Source organism: Pseudorasbora parva, chromosome 8, assembly GCF_024679245.1.
Source record: "Pseudorasbora parva isolate DD20220531a chromosome 8, ASM2467924v1, whole genome shotgun sequence".
NCBI classification, from domain to species: Eukaryota; Metazoa; Chordata; class Actinopteri; order Cypriniformes; family Gobionidae; genus Pseudorasbora; species Pseudorasbora parva.
The window spans coordinates 586,893-607,098 of NC_090179.1; the positions used below are offsets into that span (position 1 = coordinate 586,893).

At 43.6% G+C, this 20,206-nt stretch overlaps 1 protein-coding gene across 1 annotated transcript; it reads right to left on the minus strand.

Moving 5' to 3' along the window:
- Window positions 1–1,640: 1,640 nt before the first annotated feature.
- Window positions 1,641–18,012, minus strand: nmd3 (NMD3 ribosome export adaptor). Its single transcript, XM_067451518.1, has 16 exons — window positions 17,856–18,012; window positions 17,667–17,712; window positions 12,769–12,903; window positions 10,964–11,060; window positions 10,800–10,880; window positions 10,550–10,678; window positions 9,150–9,240; window positions 8,952–9,030; window positions 8,782–8,878; window positions 8,547–8,664; window positions 8,327–8,472; window positions 8,069–8,181; window positions 7,913–7,985; window positions 7,733–7,839; window positions 1,929–1,999; window positions 1,641–1,826 (listed from the first exon to the last, which is right to left on the minus strand). Exons 2-16 carry the CDS (start codon window positions 17,708–17,710, stop codon window positions 1,690–1,692), a joined length of 1,518 nt encoding a protein of 505 aa, XP_067307619.1. The 5' UTR covers window positions 17,711–17,712; window positions 17,856–18,012; the 3' UTR covers window positions 1,641–1,689.
- Between the last annotated feature and the right edge of the window lie 2,194 nt (window positions 18,013–20,206).

The following is a 20,206-nucleotide window of genomic DNA, read 5'->3' on the forward strand; positions in this document are numbered from 1 at the left end:
TGTGTGTGTGAAACACAGATTGTTGAATTATGCTGATAATGACTGAATTCTGACCACAGTTGCCAACAATGCTTTTGGGAAACACACACACACACACACACCCCTGGTTAATAAACATCCGTCACATGAGGACATGTTACTGCATGTCAACAGGTGAGCAAACACACGTCACAGATTTCACACACATCACTGTCACACACATTACATTACAAAGACGCACATCAAAACGTCATTTAGAGATAAATGTAGCAATTTGCTCAAAGGAAAATGTATATAATTATTTACAATGATTTATAAAACCTGTAAGATGTAAGCAGAATTATTATTACAATCATCTGTTCATCCAGAGAACAGTCAGTGTAATCGTCTATCAGTCTTTCCATTAGTGTAATGGATTTGACACTGTACATTTTTACCCCTACACTGCCCCTGCTCCTAAACTTACCTTTGTTAGACGCACACCCAGTGATTAACGTGTAAAATGTCAATCTCAGAGCCTCCATCCAAATATTTTGATGCACATTTTGAGAATGTCCCTCAGAAAACGGCTGACATGCTAAATGAATGCTCTTGATGCAGATGATCTTGAGTTTTGTGTTAATTCAAATGTACATTATAGTGATGGTTTTATTTGCATATTAATAGTGTGTGTGTGAAGTTTCAGCTCAAAATACCCCACAGATCATGTTTTATAGCATGTGTCACTTTTTGTGTCCCTTTAAATGCAAATGAGCTGCTGCTCCCCGCCCCCTTTCAGGACGAGGGCGGAGCTTCAAGAGCTCATGTTAGCAGCTCTGATGACCTCACACAAACTGAACATGATAGAAACTGTTCAGCCTTTTATGATCAAACCGGAGTCAGACAATGATGGAGAGACTCCAGAAGAAGAGATGACATCTAGAATGAGACGGGACATTTCTGAAGTGATGAGTTAACGATCTTCAAGTTGTCAATTAGCATTAAACCTAAATAACGAGATATAATGATGGGCCGATTTCAAAACAAAGCTTCGATCCGTTATGAATCAGTGAATCAATTCGGATCGCGTGTCAAACTGCTGAAATCACGTGACTTTGGCGATTCAAATCATGAATCGATTCACTGATTCATAACCTTCGAAGCTTTGTTCTGAAATCGGCCATCACTATATAAGTCGTTATCCTTTTTTTTGCGCACTAACTCTATTCTGGCCTCTTCATCAATGATTGTAGAGCCGCTGTAGTGAGATGGGCTTTGTAACGACGTCTTTAGTGCCTTTATGGGTCTTGAGAGAGGAAATGACATTGGTGTCAATGAAGGCCATCGGATTTCAACACTAATATCTTCATCTGTGTGTGAAGATGAGCAGAGGTCTGACGGCTGGCCAACCACAGGAGGAATTAATCACACAGTTTACATTTCTGGCTGAACTAACACGTTAAGTTGTCGTGTTTTTTTTTAGTTTTTTTTTGCCATGGTGATGTCACTGACTCACTGTAGTCCTTTAAGAGAGACTTCTGTAGAAGAAAAGATCTCCCTTTGCTTTGAGTTGAGCGCTGTAATTTTGCAGATGTTGCTCCTGCCCACACAGCAACACTACACACACACACACACACACACACACACACACACACACACATTAGTTTTGAGAAGACACAGGCCACGAGTTGAACTCTTTTATTGAGCTGTTGGTTCATTGGGTCATGATGCTCATGAATCGGTCATCATGGCGGCTCCTTCTCCGCCGGTGGCGTCACTCAGGCTCAGATCCTCCATCATCTCAGCCAGAGAGATCCGGGGCGCGCCGTCATCCTCAGTGTCACTCTCCACAGGGACCTTAGAGACGTCTGTGCGGGACACGAGTGTGTGAACATCATTAACTCAGACACACGAGTGTGTGAACAGCATGATCTCAGACATGAGCTTTAGGGCTGTGTGTGTTTGCTCACCTCTGAAGATGTTGACGTTCTTCCTCAGCAGCTCGTCTTCCTCCAGGTCCTCCAGGAACTCCGTGTATTGCCTGAGGGAAACCGACATCATCATCATCATCAGAGTTGAATCCGCTGATGGACCGGTTGAGGAGCAGACACGAGCTCAGGTTCTACGAGTGTGTGTGTGTCTGATGGAGAAACACGCCAGTCCACCAGCGCCACCTGCTGTCACACACTCAATATGCACTCTGTGTGACTTGCAGTCATTTCTTTATCCTCAACTCTTTTTCTTTTACTCATTTCAATTTTATTAAAACTTGTTATATGAATCAGCGAATCGATTCATGATTCGGATCGCGTGTCAAACTGCTGAAATCACGAGACATTGGCGATCCGAATCATGAATCGATTCACTGATTCATAACCGTTTGAATCTTTATTTGAGGATTGAACACAAACCCAGAAGAGAAGCCAATGCTGAATAAAGTCGTAGTTTTTGTTATTTCTGGACCCAAATGTATTTTGGATGCTTCAAGAGACTCTAATTAACCCACTGATGTCTCATATGGACTACTGTGATGATGTTTTTATTCCCTTTCTGGACATGGACAGTATAGTGTGCATACACTTGCATACGCTCTGGGACTAAATATAAAATATCTTAAACTGTGTGTGAAGATGAGCGGAGGTCTTGCGGGTGTGGAGCGACATTAGGAGAGGAGTTAATGACAGACATTTCATTATGGGCTGAACTAACACTTTAACATTTTCCAGGGGGTAATCTAGCTCCCGAAAAGCGTACCACCCATAGGGGCGGCCATTGCTAACCCAGCCATCACCTGCTGTTAGCATCCCAATGACAGTGAATAACTTTACATCTGAGGCGTTTAAAGACTCCATTTGTCCATTGTTTATTTCTAAAGAAACACGACAATGTATAAAAGGCTCCATTACCTTGTATCTTACACTATCGCCCCGCAGAAGCTGTTTTTGTAAAAATAGGCTAACGATTGCGTCATAACCAACGCGACTCTGTCGCACAGTTGAGAAATTACCGTATAGACAGTTGGAGACGCTCGCAGGCAATCTTTACTGTCTATGAGGCAGTCGGGGGGACGCTCAGACAAAGTCAAAGGAGAAGCCCATAGAGAGCCAAAAGCAACAGGACAAAACCTCTCATCTCCGCACGATTTGGTGATTCAGATTTCTCTTTCCACATCTACTAGAAGACCTACAGCTGTCAGACAGGAGGCTCACGTCACAGCTCCGTCCTCAAGCTCAGTCTGAGGCTGCAGTTCGCTCAGCCATCAGGGAGTGATGCTTCTAACAGACATCACTTAACGCCGTTGAAGTCTACGGGGTCGCTGTGTCCATTACTTTTACTGTGACATTTTGCTAGCATGACTACCACATTTTGACTAGTTTATCATCATGATCTAACCCGAAGCTAATTGCTATTAGCATGTAGCTATTCACTGCTAGCATGCGTAGCATGTTGAAAGTCCAGTTTGCTAACATGAGTCAAAAGATTCAAGCGAGTCGTGGGTACACAAAAATATTTTAAAAACTAAGTTACCTGGTTGCCTTAATTTTTAGTTCATTGAAATTAAAAATTTGAGTTAACACAATGAACATTTTTGAGAATTGACAACCTTTATTCAAATATTTGTTTAAGCATACTGAGTAATTGTGTGTGTTTTATTTGTGATGATGCAGTGAAACATGCCTATGTGGTGACGGCCAAATTGTGCTATTTTCATGTTTTATCACATTTTTTATGTGGTTCATTTTGAGTTTCCTATTTATTAAACCAATTTCCTTCATTGTATCAACTCAAATTTTTTATTTCAATGAATTCAACATTGTAAGGCAACCAGGTTACTTAATTTATTAAGTAACCTGGACATGGTTTATTTAAGTTAAACCAACAATATTTTTGTACAGTGTAACATGGTTTAATAGCTTCAGGATGATCCGAGATGGTGATTGGCTGCCTGAGTAAATTGAGCACCCTTGTCTCTATGACCCTGAGACCCAGAGTTACAGTTCTAACCCGAAGCTAATTGCTGTTAGCTATTGACCCAGAGTTACGGTTCTAACCCGAAGCTAATTGCTGTTAGCTATTGACCCAGAGTTACGGTTCTAACCCGAAGCTAATTGCTGTTAGCTATTGACCCAGAGTTACGGTTCTAACCCGAAGCTAATTGCTGTTAGCTATTGACCCAGAGTTACGGTTCCAACCCGAAGCTAATTGCTGTTAGCTATTGACCCAGAGTTACGGTTCTAACCCGAAGCTAATTGCTGTTAGCTATTGACCCAGAGTTATGGTTCCAACCCGAAGCTAATTGCTGTTAGCTATTGACCCAGAGTTACGGTTCTAACCCGAAGCTAATTGCTGTTAGCTATTGACCCAGAGTTACGGTTCTAACCCGAAGCTAATTGCTGTTAGCTATTGACCCAGAGTTATGGTTCCAACCCGAAGCTAATTGCTGTTAGCCATTGACCCAGAGTTACAGTTCTAACCCGAAGCTAATTGCTGTTAGCTATTGACCCAGAGTTACAGTTCTAACCCGAAGCTAATTGCTGTTAGCTATTGACCCAGAGTTACAGTTCTAACCCGAAGCTAATTGCTGTTAGCTATTGACCCAGAGTTATGGTTCTAACCTGAAGCTAATTGCTGTTAGCTATTGACCCAGAGTTACGGTTCTAACCCGAAGCTAATTGCTGTTAGCTATTGACCCAGAGTTATGGTTCCAACCCGAAGCTAATTGCTGTTAGCCATTGACCCAGAGTTACGGTTCTAACCCGAAGCTAATTGCTGTTAGCTATTGACCCAGAGTTACAGTTCTAACCCGAAGCTAATTGCTGTTAGCTATTGACCCAGAGTTACGGTTCAAACCCGAAGCTAATTGCTGTTAGCCATTGACCCAGAGTTACGGTTCTAACCCGAAGCTAATTGCTGTTAGCTATTGACCCAGAGTTACGGTTCTAACCCGAAGCTAATTGCTGTTAGCTATTGACCCAGAGTTATGGTTCTAACCCGAAGCTAATTGCTGTTAGCTATTGACCCAGAGTTATGGTTCCAACCCGAAGCTAGTTGCTGTTAGCCATTGACCCAGAGTTATGGTTCCAACCCGAAGCTAGTTGCTGTTAGCTATTGACCCAGAGTTATGGTTCCAACCCGAAGCTAATTGCTGTTAGCTATTGACCCAGAGTTACGGTTCTAACCCGAAGCTAATTGCTGTTAGCTATTGATCCAGAGTTATGGTTCCAACCCGAAGCTAATTGCTGTTAGCTATTGACCCAGAGTTATGGTTCTAACCTGAAGCTAATTGCTGTTAGCTATTGACCCAGAGTTATGGTTCTAACCTGAAGCTAATTGCTGTTAGCTATTGACCCAGAGTTATGGTTCTAACCCGAAGCTAATTGCTGTTAGCCATTGACCCAGATGTTACGGTTCCAACCTGAAGCTAGTTGCTGTTAGCCATTGACCCAGAGTTACGGTTCCAACCCGAAGCTAATTGCTGTTAGCTATTGACCCAGAGTTATGGTTCCAAACCGAAGCTAGTTGCTGTTAGCCATTGACCCAGAGTTATGGTTCCAACCCGAAGCTAATTGCTGTTAGCTATTGACCCAGAGTTATGGTTCCAACCCGAAGCTAGTTGCTGTTAGCCATTGACCCAGAGTTACGGTTCCAACCCGAAGCTAATTGCTGTTAGCTATTGACCCAGAGTTACGGTTCCAACCCGAAGCTAATTGCTGTTAGCTATTGACCCAGAGTTATGGTTCCAACCCGAAGCTAATTGCTGTTAGCTATTGACCCAGAGTTATGGTTCTAACCTGAAGCTAATTGCTGTTAGCTATTGACCCAGAGTTATGGTTCTAACCCGAAGCTAATTGCTGTTAGCCATTGACCCAGAGTTACGGTTCCAACCTGAAGCTAGTTGCTGTTAGCCATTGACCCAGAGTTACGGTTCCAACCCGAAGCTAATTGCTGTTAGCTATTGACCCAGAGTTATGGTTCCAACCCGAAGCTAGTTGCTGTTAGCCATTGACCCAGAGTTATGGTTCCAACCCGAAGCTAATTGCTGTTAGCTATTGACCCAGAGTTATGGTTCCAACCCGAAGCTAGTTGCTGTTAGCCATTGACCCAGAGTTATGGTTCCAACCCGAAGCTAGTTGCTGTTAGCCATTGACCCAGAGTTACGGTTCCAACCCGAAGCTAATTGCTGTTAGCTATTGACCCAGAGTTACGGTTCCAACCCGAAGCTAGTTGCTGTTAGCCATTGACCCAGAGTTATGGTTCCAACCCGAAGCTAATTGCTGTTAGCTATTGACCCAGAGTTATGGTTCCAACCCGAAGCTAATGGCTGTTAGCTATGGACCCAGAGTTATGGTTCTAACCTGAAGCTAATTGCTGTTAGCTATTGACCCAGAGTTATGGTTCTAACCTGAAGCTAATTGCTGTTAGCCATTGACCCAGAGTTATGGTTCCAACCCGAAGCTAATTGCTGTTAGCTATTGACCCAGAGTTATGGTTCCAACCCGAAGCTAGTTGCTGTTAGCCATTGACCCAGAGTTATGGTTCCAACCCGAAGCTAATTGCTGTTAGCTATTGACCCAGAGTTATGGTTCCAACCCGAAGCTAATTGCTGTTAGCTATTGACCCAGAGTTATGGTTCCAACCCGAAGCTAATTGCTGTTAGCCATTGACCCAGAGTTATGGTTCCAATCCGAAGCTAATTGCTGTTAGCCATTGACCCAGAGTTATGGTTCCAACCCGAAGCTAATTGCTGTTAGCTATTGACCCAGAGTTATGGTTCCAACCCGAAGCTAATTGCTGTTAGCTATTGACCCAGAGTTACGGTTCTAACCTGAAGCTAATTGCTGTTAGCTATTGACCCAGAGTTATGGTTCCAACCGAAGCTAATTGCTGTTAGCTATTGACCCAGAGTTATGGTTCTAACCTGAAGCTAATTGCTGTTAGCTATTGACCCAGAGTTATGGTTCCAACCCGAAGCTAATTGCTGTTAGCTATTGACCCAGAGTTATGGTTCCAACCCGAAGCTAGTTGCTGTTAGCCATTGACCCAGAGTTATGGTTCCAACCCGAAGCTAATTGCTGTTAGCCATTGACCCAGAGTTATGGTTCCAACCCGAAGCTAATTGCTGTTAGCCATTGACCCAGAGTTATGGTTCCAACCCGAAGCTAATTGCTGTTAGCTATTGACCCAGAGTTACGGTTCCAACCCGAAGCTAGTTGCTGTTAGCCATTGACCCAGAGTTATGGTTCCAACCCGAAGCTAATTGCTGTTAGCTATTGACCCAGAGTTATGGTTCCAACCCGAAGCTAGTTGCTGTTAGCCATTGACCCAGAGTTATGGTTCTAACCTGAAGCTAATTGCTGTTAGCTATTGACCCAGAGTTATGGTTCTAACCTGAAGCTAATTGCTGTTAGCCATTGACCCAGAGTTATGGTTCCAACCCGAAGCTAATTGCTGTTAGCTATTGACCCAGAGTTATGGTTCCAACCCGAAGCTAGTTGCTGTTAGCCATTGACCCAGAGTTATGGTTCCAACCCGAAGCTAATTGCTGTTAGCTATTGACCCAGAGTTATGGTTCCAACCCGAAGCTAATTGCTGTTAGCTATTGACCCAGAGTTATGGTTCTAACCTGAAGCTAATTGCTGTTAGCCATTGACCCAGAGTTATGGTTCCAATCCGAAGCTAATTGCTGTTAGCTATTGACCCAGAGTTATGGTTCTAACCCGAAGCTAATTGCTGTTAGCTATTGACCCAGAGTTATGTTGATTGTAAAGCTGACCTCTCGTCGTCAGTGTCCGCCGCGTCCCTCTCGCGCTCCAGCTCCCTCAGCTTCCACACTCGGTTCGTCGCTCTCCTCATGCGGTCGTAGCTCTTCTTTATCAGCACCTGCACACACACACACGCGCTCAGGACACACACCATCTTCTAATGCCCTTCTGACCCCAGGACGGTGCCCTACCACATCGGGAATATGGTGCGGGTTCATCTTGTTGAGGAACTCGTCGTTGATGTTGGCGTTGGCGAAGTCGAAGCTGCGGTGGAGGAGAGAGCGAGTGAGTATCAGTGTGTGTGCCACGAGTGGAGTATGAAGCAGCCTGAGGAAAACCAGACTCACCCCAAAACCAGATCTCCGATGTTCAGCAGGTGGCCCAGGAACGTCCTGCAGTGATACTGCTGACCCGAGTCCATCTCAGACGTCTTCTGGACCCACACCTCGGCCAGAGTGTGCTGCACACACACGTTTGTTTTTGTGAAATGTGGGGACATTCCATAGGAATTTTTATACTGTACATTCTATCCCCCTACACTGCTTCTGCCCCTAAACCTACCCATCTCTCACACACACACACACACACACACACACACGTCTTACCCTGTTGGAGGTGAGTCCAGCTCCCGCTCCTAGCCTCTGGTCTCGGATGAGCTCCATGTCCATGATGATGAACTGCTCGAGCTGACGCGGGCTACACAGACTGTTGAACGGGTGCCGCCAGTATGTGCTCCCATCCACCTCAGCGACTAACACACACACACACACATTAATAAAGCACTGGCGTTATGATGGTCAGGAGAGGGAGTGGGCGGTCACTCACCCTGTAGGGTGTTGGGGTCTATAAGGTGTATGGAGCTGGTGACCCGGACGCAGACACACACCTGACCCATGTTCCCCAGACTCTGGGCGAGCCGTGGAGACAGACACACCACGTTGTCCTGCAACACACACACACACACATACATAAAGTCACGGGGCGAACAGACATACACACACACACACCGAGTCACAGGGCGAAACACACACACGGGGAACCACCGGGTCGTCCCACTCACCTTACATACGGGGACGATCTCCACAGAGAAGGTGCTCTTGTAGTTGTAGGTGTTGGAGTGGACATCATGAGAGATCAGCCGCTGAGACGCCTTTGACCTTCACACACACACATACACACAGTTAAACACTAACTCCCATGATGCTTCACTTCTATTCTCCATGTGCTCACCTGCAGGGGACGGTGCACTGCAGGAAGTCCACCATCTTCTGCCCGTGCTGCTTAGAGCCGTAGTAGAAGTCAATGCCCTCTGGACAGATGGAGAAGGGTTAGACACCGCTCACTCATACACACACAGACACACAGACACACACACACACACACACACACACACACACACACACAGGAGGAGGACGCTGTGAAACGCACCGTGGATCTCTTTGATGCGTACAGTGTTCTGGTGCAGCTTGTGCTTCAGGATCAGCTGCTCCAGGTAGTAGAAGGTCTTCTTGTGGACCGTCTGGACAAACACAACAAGATCAACAACACACAGTTATATTGTAGCCTTTTGCTAAAATTATTTACGTTCATTTTTTCTCTCATTAATGTACACACAGCACCCCATATTGACAGAAAAACTCAGAAATGTTGACCTTTGTGCAGATTTATTGAAAACGACAAACTGAAGTATCACGTGGTCCTCAGTATTCAGCCCCTTTGCTGTGACACTCATATATTTAACTCAGGTGCTGTCCATTTCTTCTGATCATCCTTGAGATGGTTCTGCTCCTTCATTTGAGTCCAGCTGTGTTTGATTACACTGATTGGACTTGATTAGGAAAGCCACACACCTGTTTATATCAGACCTTACAGCTCACAATGCATGTCAGAGCAAATGAGAATCATGAGGTCAAGGGAACTGCCTGAAGAGCTCAGAGACAGAACTGTGGCAAGGCACAGATCTGGACAAGGTTACAAAACAATTCTGCTGCATTTAAGGTTCCTAAGAGCACAGTGGCCTCCATAATCCTTAAATGGAAGACGTTTGGGACAACCAGAACCCTTCCTAGAGCTGGCCATCCGGCCACACTGAGCTATCGGGGAGAAGAGCCTTGGTGAGAGAGGTAAAGAAGAACCCAAAGATCACTGTGGCTGAGCTCCAGAAATGGGAGAAAGTTGGAGAAAGTCAACCATCACTGCACCCTCTCCTCAGTGCAAGAAACATGAAAGTTTGCTAAAAAACACCTGAAGGACTCCAAGATGGTGAGAAATAAGATTCTCTGGTCTGATGAGACCAATATAGAACTTTTTGGCCCTAATTCTAAGCGGTATGTGTGGAGAAAACCAGACACTGCTCATCACTTGTCCAATACAGTCCCAACAGTGAAGCATGGTGGTGGCAGCAGCATAATGCTGTGGGGTGTTTTTCAGCTGCAGGGACTGGACGACTGGTTGGAATCGAGGGAAAGATGAATGTGGCCAAGTACAGGGATATCCTGGACGAAAACCTTCTCCAGAGTGCTCAAGACCTCAGACTGGGCCGAAGGTTCACCTTCCAACAAGACAAGGGCTCCAAACAGCTAAAATAACAAAGGAGTGTCTTCACAACATCTCCGCCCAGCCAGAGCCCTGACTTAAGCCCAACTGAGCATCTCTGGAGAGACCTGAAAATGGCTGACCACCAACGTTTACCATCCAACCTGACAGAACTGGAGAGGATCTGCAGGAGGAATGGCAGAGGATCCCCAAATCCAGCTGTGAATAACTTGTTGCATCTTTCCCAGAAGACTCATGGCTGAGTTAGACACACACGACACACACACACTCACCTTCTGCCTGACTTGCACCACTGCTTTCCAGAAGTCTTTGGCCTCCACCCGATGGCAGTCGTCACACATCTGGTGCAGAATGACGAACTCCACCACGAACACCTGCTGCAGTATGGCTCCATTCAGCACCTGTGGACACACACACACCGCTGAAACACCGCTCTGACCGCTGCTCTGAGTCCCCTCACACACACACACCGCTGAAACACTGCTCTGACCGCTGCTCTGAGTCCACACACACACACACTACCTCTTTCTGCACGGTCAGCTTCATCTTGATTCTTTTAGAGTGGGGTTCTGTCCACAGGAAGCCGGCGTCGATCAGCCTCACCTGGACGAAAACACAAGGTGAGCTCAGCATCAGCTGCGGCGGTGACATCTGACCTGATGTGTGTGTGTGTGTGTGTGACCCACCTTAGCCATGGAGGCCTTCAGCTTCTTCAGGCACAGCGCCAGAAGCTCCCGGGACTCCAGAGCACACTGAAGCCACGTGCCCGGAGGCTGCAGGTACCTGACCAACACAGACAACACTACTTACACACACACACACACACACACTGCATGCACAGGGCCTGAGTCACACTAAAGGCTGATTTATACTTCTGCGTCGGACCTACGCCGTGTCCTCTACGCCACAAGTTACGCGCTGGTTTCATTTACACTTCTGCGCTGTTGTCCGTGTCAGTATGCGATTACACATGCAGACCGCTAGTGTCCACAGGCACGCTGATGCTAACCCCAGTCTCAAGGCAAACGCTGAAGAAGACGTGTCATTGCGTGCACCTGAAGTATCAGCAGCTTTTCCTGCAGCTTGAGTTGTTGTATGTAATAAAAATGAAGCATCTCTAGTTGATGAGTAGAGGAACATAAGAGGCGATCTGGCACTGAATGCGTTTGTGAAATCCTGCAGAGAGCTCATGGTTGCCGTTTTCAGATCGGTGGCTCGTGCACTGACTAGCGCTTCAGTCGATCGCTGTTGCGGAGACTACTCATTCTGATTGAAATCACTAAACGAAATGCACCCATTGTGATGTGTCCCTGTGCTCGATATACAATCCCTGATTACATGGGCGTCGGAAGCTAATTAAAAGTGGGTGGGTCCTCTCTCGGAATTATTTTTTTTCCTGGAGTAACGCTAGATGCCATATTTACATTAAATACAAATATAATGTCTTTTACAAAACGATTGATTAGGCCAGACAAAATAAGGTATATCACAGACCGTGGCTATAGTGTAGGGGTAACACAGGTCATCAAGTTCTGACGCTAATCCATCAGAGGTTCGAATCCACCGAACTCGCTCTACTCCCTTTCCCATCACATATCAGATCGGAAAGGCATTCATTTTCAATAGTGTTTGAGGAAAATATTAGAAAAGTGGAAATAAACCCTCTAACGTGTTTAAGAATAAGTGTTTCTCGGTTAAGGGTAGGTAACAGACATGTGCTGAATTAGAGACGATAAAAGTCAGTGGGTCCAACATCATTGGTCTTGGGGGTGGGTCTTACCCCACACACACAATGGTTCTGACGCCCATGAGTGATCAACATCTTTGGTTTTAGTGAGGTAATAAATAAACTATATAGGGCTGCACGATAAATGGCACGTGATTTGGCAGAGGCTGCGATTATTGCATGCGCAGCTTCTCAGAGCCGCAGGTCTGTGATCAGAAGTAAACGCTGCTCCGCAAGCCACAGGGCGCTCTCTCTCACGCAGGGAACTCCACATATATCCCGCAGAAGAACCATACGGTCAGTGAGCTGAATAAACATTAAAACGTCAAACGTCTTGATTAAACATGACTAAATGCTTCTCATGTTTGGAACGGTGTGTGACGCGTGTTTCTTTTTCAAACGTATGTTATCAGCAACTCAAACTCGCAGTGCTTTCAGCATTTACTGCTGATCACAGAGCCGTCCTACACTGACAAACTGCGCATAAAAGACCATCGCAGCCCTTGCGATTGTATTTATTCACTAACATAAAGAATCTCTGCACTACAATGTTGTGTTATATAGCAGATATAGGATGAAATTATCATTTCTGGACCCACACATTTATTCATTTATAGACCTGAGGCGCTGCGGTCTGTGTAGAATTGACACGTAGTTACATTTTTGAAGAGGTGCGCGTCAGGGTACGGCGAAGGGTACACGCGTCACACACAGTCTACGGCGTACACTCGACGCAGAGGTATATCGGGCTTTACACACACGTACCGCTCACACTGCCTGCAGAAGTGGATGGACACCTGCTTGGGAATGCCTTCAGAGATGTCCACTTGAGTCCTCAGGCAGGACACACACATGTTGGCGGGGTTCGGCGGGATGGGAACGCCACACGTGCAGCAGAGACTGCGGAGACACACACACAGACACAGATCATCCAACAGCTCACACTGGCAGAAGTTAAACTCACACACACACACACACACACACCAGAGATCATTCAACACGGGCCTGTACCGTGAAGCCGGTTTAGCAGGCTAAACAGATATGTTTAAGCTTAGTTTGTGCCAATCCTGTGTTTTAGGCACCTGGGTTTAAAGTGGTTTTGCTTTAGCTGTGCTCATCCCCATAGTAACTTGCGCTCCACGGATGACCTGCTCCAGGTTATGTTCTGGATAAAGTAAATGAAAACATTCTGCCTAGATATTCAATTTGTGCATGTCCGCTTATTTTAGGTATGTGTTTATATGTCTCTATTTATTCCATACATCAAGATTTTCACATCCAGTCTTATGTAGTAGTTAAATCAACTTCCTGACTACAAACATGTCATGTCAAAGCTCTCAGAGCGTGTGTGATGGATCTGCACTACTTTATATGCCTTAACTCCCATACGGACAGGCTATATTTTAGTCCTTTTTTGGTTGTGGGATGTATAACAATATCTGTTAACTTAATCTTAGCATTAAAATATTGTTAGCCAAGAATCCATTTCATATGTGGGACACCTTAGAGATGAGGAAAACAGTGCTGGGTTTAGTTCTACCTCCGGTAGGGGTATCTCAGAAGCTAAAGCCCTTTTTGACTCTTTATGTCACTAGCCTATTAACTAAATGATATTGTATGCACACTACAGCGCAGTGATTGGATTGAATGAGCCTCATGTCACAAGCCGACGTCAGATTTCGTGACGTTGCTCCGACTTTAAACCGAACCGGAAGACAGAAATCGCTCAGAATTTCTCACATATGAATACCATTAATGAGTACCTTTAGTGTTTTCAATGATGTGCAGCCTATACATATCTGTTTACATCTCAAAAAAAGTGTTTCGGGGTTTCATGACCCTTTGACTTCTTAACCCGCACCGGATCGTGGGCGGGGCGTCTGACGCAAGTGGGCGTGTCTCTACTTATAATTACTTTTGTTTTATACAAACTGTTCAATCAACTATCACAAACTATGCATCACTTGAAAGCTAAAACACTCAAGATTCATGTTCTGAACTCGTTTTTGCAATAAATACACCAGAGAGGAAAGGGTTAAATGAAATGCTAAAGCAGTGGCTATTTAAACATTAGCATAATGAACGCGGTACTCATCTTTCATCTCCTGACGTTCAGATCAGATCGGACGAATCCACGAAACAACAGCATACATGTCTGTGTAAGAGTCCACTCTTCAAAATGCATCCCACTTTTAATCCAAAACAACGAAAAAATAAGGGGAAAAAACTAAAAATCCTCCGTTGTTTGCATAAGCGCTTTGCGTTAAGAGTAATCAATCATGTCCATTTTCAATGAAATAGCGATTATAATCATTATTTTGACAATCTCCCCTGTACTGTGGACTGTCCCGGTCTGTACTGTGGAAAGCGGTGTTTCAGCGGTGTGTGTGAGGGGACTCAGAGCAGCGGTCAGAGCGGTGTGTGTGTGTCCACAGGTGCTGAATGGAGCCATACTGCAGCAGGTGTTCGTGGTGGAGTTCGTCATTCTGCACCAGATGTGTGACGACTGCCATCGGGTGGAGGCCAAAGACTTCTGAGTATTAAACCCTCCCAGGTCTCTCTCCTTCAATCACAAGCTCGGTTAGGATCCATGCTAGAAAGGGAGCGCGTCACTGGGTGATACATCTGTCAGTCAAACTCGCCGGTCTTTTCAGTTGGATAAGCCAGTCAATGCCTAGCCAATCCATAGCCAGCATAGATTTGATTGATGGATGTAGTAACGAATCAAAAGACAATATTTTGCGTAGTTTTTGTAAGAGATGTCGTAAGAAGCATTGGTGAATACAGCTGTTCTAGCGTCTCAAGGGATCCAGCGCCTGCCAGTGTAAGCACACACACTTACCACACAACGCGCAGACTAAATTAGAGACTGTTTTTATCAACTAAATGAGTTTTTTTACACTGGTAAATTCTGTAAATAGTTGTTTTAGTTATCAGGGACTGCAAATGCATTATAATTAGCAGTTTATTGCAGATTTATTTGAATAAAAACTACTCTTTACTATTACACAAATGTTCTAATATAATTGGCCTTTATTGAAAGCACGCCCAGTGCTTTAATTTTTTGACATAAAAGCTTACAGAAGCTACATTTTTGAGAGAATCGTCCTCAAATTTGAATCAAAGCATGATCAGACATTCAGTTTTATATTTAGGTTATTTTCAGCGCCTTTAAATTAAAATCTCTTTTTTTTTCCATAAGGGAATAATAAAAAAATAAAAACGTGAGTCACTTACATGCATATTTCCCCTTGTTTTAATCTGTCCCTATTAGGGCTCTGGGACAACGCGTCGACGTCATCGATGACGTCGATGCAAAAAATACGTCGACGCAAAATATGCGCGTCGATTCGTCAGACTCAAAATAAAGATGGCGGCGCCGGAGAGTAGTAGCAACCATAGATGTACATAATAAAGTATATTATGTAATTAAGTATATTATTTATTATGTATATCTATGGTAGCAACACGAGTGGCTCCTCAGACTTTCAGAAGTGCAAGGCTTGCGGGATTTTAATCACAAAAACAAACGTTTGCATCAAGTGAAAGCATCGGACACATTGGCTACGTTACCTACATAATAAGCTGTTTTAAATTTAAAATGTTCAATGTCTAACCGCGCTGATGTGACCGAGGGTATCCATCCTCTAAGTGAGCAGTTTCATCCCAGGACTATTCCGGTTTTAAACGGAGTATTGGCGCCCGTAATGCACTCCACATGTAACTGTTTTCACTGTCATGCCGCCGATGCGCGTGGCGTTTCTGTTGCGGGTCAGCCACGGGGCTGCGTGGCGTTTTCTCTGCCTTTGCACACTAGAAGCGTGTCTGACGCGGCGCTGCTGCTGCTATTGATGCGGAGGGAAGCCCTATTCCTAATGTTAAACATAAATAGCCTACTGATACAGCAAAGAAAACGTCGGGAGTAGCCACATATCCATGGTATTGACGGCAAAATAGGCTACAGAATATTTCGTTCTGTATTGACAGTTGCAACATTTCAAAATCGATCATTGACGTTTTTTATTATTACAATTAGGCCTATATCTGCATTTATGTAAACCTACAGACTTTCAAACATGAAAATGTAATTTAATAATATGTATTCGTGTCAAAATGATATATAAACATCTTTTCCTATTCTATTTGGCCCGGAGACGCTCCCAACACACGTGAAAAATAGGCGCTCTTCTATTTCCAGCATGCACGCGTTTTCCGCGTGTCACAGTCAGTGTGCAGAACCTGTTAACATGGGAGCCGAAACAAAAACGGACACGCCACGCAGCCGAGACGCTCACGCTTGCAGTGTGTCCCTGGATTTGATTAACCAACTTGTTGATATTTAATCGATGGGCATAGCCTGTAGGCTGAGCTGCATACATAGAAAAATCGTATAATATGTTTCTTTGTTGTAGGTTTATACTTATTTATTTGTGTGTGTGTGTGTGTGTGTGTGTGTGTGTGTGTGTGTGTGTGTGTGTGTGTGTGTGTGTGTGTGTGTGTGTGTGTGTGTGTGTGTGTAGCCTACTTTATGTTTTCAAGGTTTTATTGAATGCATTGCTCTTGTATAGTCTTACTTTGGAATTTTAAGAGCAATAAACATATATTGCAATGTTAAGGAATTCGTTTTTTCATTCAGATAATTAAATCAACATGTATAAATTGCTATTAGGCAATTAATGGGGAGATAATCGGTAATCGAATCGAATCGTAACCGAATCGGACAGGAAAAATTAATCGTTAGATTAATCGATGCATCGAAAAAATAATCACTAGATTAATCGTTTAAAAAATAATCGTTTATCCCAGCCCTAGTCCCTATACTACTTTGAGTTATTATGACTTTTGGGTAACATAATTTGAAGTGTCTAGTTTAAAATAAGATCACATTTATGAATATAGACCAAAGGGTTTAAGAGCTGCAGACATTTTTATTTGGGGTATGTCGTTTATTTTTTATTTAAAAAAAGGGCGAGGGTTAAATGTCCAATTTTCTCTATGTATCAACTAAACTAACTTCATAACTTTTACTTGCATTAACGCATCATATTTTTTCTAAGTTGTCCTCTGGCTCTTTCATAGAAAGCTTGTTTCTTCTTACGGTGTAAATGTGTTTAAATTCTTCATATTTTTCCATCATGTAATATTCTGCAGAAGAGAGAAATGAATCTCAGATCCACTGCCTGTGATTGGCTGTTCACAACTGATCCACAGCCTGTGATTGGCTGTTCACTGCTGATGTCACAGCTAAACTCAGAGCCTGGTTGACAGAAAGCTGATGAGTTTTGTCAACTTAAAACTAATCCTGTAACCCTTCGTTTGTTAAACTACCATCACGGTACAGGCCCCTGCTCACACTGGCCAAAGTTACACACACTCACATACACACCTGTGAAGTGTCACACACAAGGCACACCTTTAGGATGACAAGTCATATGTAAATAATGTTATTGAGTTTTAAACTGTGATATTATGACTTGACAGCTACATGAACACTTCACAGCTGGTCTTGAGACTGTTATTGAAGTTATAACGTGTGTAACTTTACGCCTGAGCATTACTACTACTACTACCACCCACCACACACACACACACACACACACACACACACACACACACACACACACACACACACACACACACACACACACACACACAGTACTCACATGTTGCCGTGGCTGCTGGATGGTGGAGCCTGCATGTACTCCATCTCTACAGAGCAAAACAGAGGAGGAGATACTGCCATAAACAACACACACGACAATAATATGACCTCATCCCGCCACCGTAGCGCTGTTCAGAAGGGCTGTCAGTATAACACACACACACACACACACACACACACACACACACACCTGGTCAATGTTCACTGTGTCGGAGAATCCGCGCTAAACTCCCCAATAACACCCAAATCGCCCCGCGTGTCCGAGCCTGGCCGGCGACTGCTGATGATGGCGCCGCCGCACGTGTCAGAGAGACAGGACCCTGAGCTGCCCCGACACTCGCCTGAATGTAAACACGCAATTGGTTTACTCACCCCCATCTCATTCAAGATGTGTTTCTTGCTTCAGTTGAAGAGAAATTAAAGAGTTAGTTCAGCCAAAAATGAAATGTCTGTCATTAACTCGTCTCCCTAATGTCGCTCCACACCCATAAGACCTCCGTTCATCTTCACACACAGTTTAGGATATTTTATATTACGTCAGAGCCCAGCTAACAATTTTAGGTTATAAGAACGTTTCCCTAACGTTCCCATTAAGTTCTAAAAACGTTTTTGAATGTTCTAGGAACGTTGAAAGGTCCAGTTTGTGGAACGTTGTATTAACGTTCTCATTTATAAGAACGTTAACTAATGTTCTTATAAGGGTGTGGAGTTTGATCAAATAAAATATTCCTGTTTTCTCCTTTAAAGTACTTGCTTTTGTTTATTGACATCTTATTCTTTCTTTAAAAAAAAGCTAAAACCACTTTTATAATTGAATTTTATATTTATTTTACATTAGGCCTATATTTAATACATAATTAGTTTACTAGATTTTTCTTCTGATTGTAAAAAATAAATACACGAAAATAGCATTAAAGTGTCATTAAGTTGTCTCTGGATATACAAATTATGTATCTGAAGTTTGAGAAAAAAGATTTATCACTAATTTGTAATGACTAATACTTTTTTTAATGTAGTAACGTTTTTAAAACGTTCCACTAACAATGTAAGAATAACGTTTCTCAATGGCAAATAACGTTGACACAACGTTCTAATAACGTTACTGCAAGAACGTTTTTTGATAACTTTGAGAGAACTTTCAGAGAACGTTAGCCAACGTTCTGAGAAAGTTCCCTGTTAGCTGGGAGAGCGTATGCAAGTGTATGCACACTATACTGTCCATGTCCAGAAAGGGAATAAAAACATCATCACAGTAGTCCATATGAGACATCAGTGGGTTAATTAGAGTCTCTTGAAGCATCCAAAATACATTTGGGTCCAAAAATAACAAAAACTACGACTTTATTCAGCATTGGCTTCTCTTCCGCGTTTGTGTTCAATCCTCAAATAAAGATTCAAACGGTTATGAATCAGCGAATTAATTTATCATTCGGATGTCAAACTGCTGAAATCACGAGACACTGGCGATCCGAATCATGAATCGATTGCACTACAAATACGTTTTTTATTATTATTATCATTATTATTATTTCATATTTTATGTATATGTGCGTTAAATGTGCCATTCCGGCAGTGAGAACAATGCCTAAAGGCCTAAATGCTAAGTGTGTGTGTGCATGAGTTAATCAGAGCTGCTAACAAAAGCTCTTGAAGCTCCGCCCTCTTGCTGAAAGGGGCGGGGAGCAGCAGCTCATTTGCATTTAAAGAGACACAAAAACCCTCAAAAAGTGACAATTTTAACATGCTATGAAACATGATCTGTGGGGTATTTTGAGTGAAACAAAACACACACACACACACACACACACACACACACACACACACACACACACACACACACACACACACACACACACACACACACACACACAGTGTTTTCACTTAAATAATTCCAAATCAAATTAATATTTTGTTCATTTATTCATTTGTAGGTAGCTGAATAATAACAGAGATGATTTAATGTGCAAGCCATTATTTTTTCTCCCGCTGCAAATTCACCATCAGGCAAACTTTGATTTACAATTGTGTGTGTGTGTGTTCCTTGTTTGGTAATACTTGTGAGGACACAAATGTCCTCACTTATATAGTAAAACATGAAAATGACCCACTAGTGAGGACATTGGACTGGTCCTCACTAGTTAAAAAGGCTTATAAATCAGCCAAAACATGTTTTTATATAAATCTATTGATCTGCACATGTTTCTGTGCTGGGTAGGTTTAGGGATAGGGGTTGGGTTAGGGGATAGAAAATACCATTATAAAATCAATGGAAGTCTATGTAATGTCCTCACTAATATAGTGAAACAAACCTGTGTGTGTGTGTGTGTGTGTTATTCTAGCACAAAGTTCAGACTTTTATTTTGACAGGCAGTTCTGAGTAACCCTAACGTGTGAAAGTGAAACTGGTCACCACTAGCGTCCTGACTCCTGTGTGTGTGTGTGTCACTAAACACATCTGTATCTCTCTGTGTGTGTGTTTTACTGGCCACAAGTCGTCGCCCCCCCCCCCACCCCCCCTCTAAGGGAACCACTGCATCTGCT

Coding starts and splice junctions, on each gene's coding strand:
- nmd3 (XM_067451518.1), bottom strand. CDS start 17,710: ATGGAGTACATGCAGGCTCCACCATCCAGCAGCCACGGCAACAT. Junction 10,881..10,963: donor TGAAGGCCTCCATGGCTAAG/GTGGGTCACACA, acceptor GTTTTCGTCCAG/GTGAGGCTGATCGACGCCGG. Junction 9,241..10,549: donor TGGTGCAAGTCAGGCAGAAG/GTGAGTGTGTGT, acceptor GTGTTTGTCCAG/ACGGTCCACAAGAAGACCTT.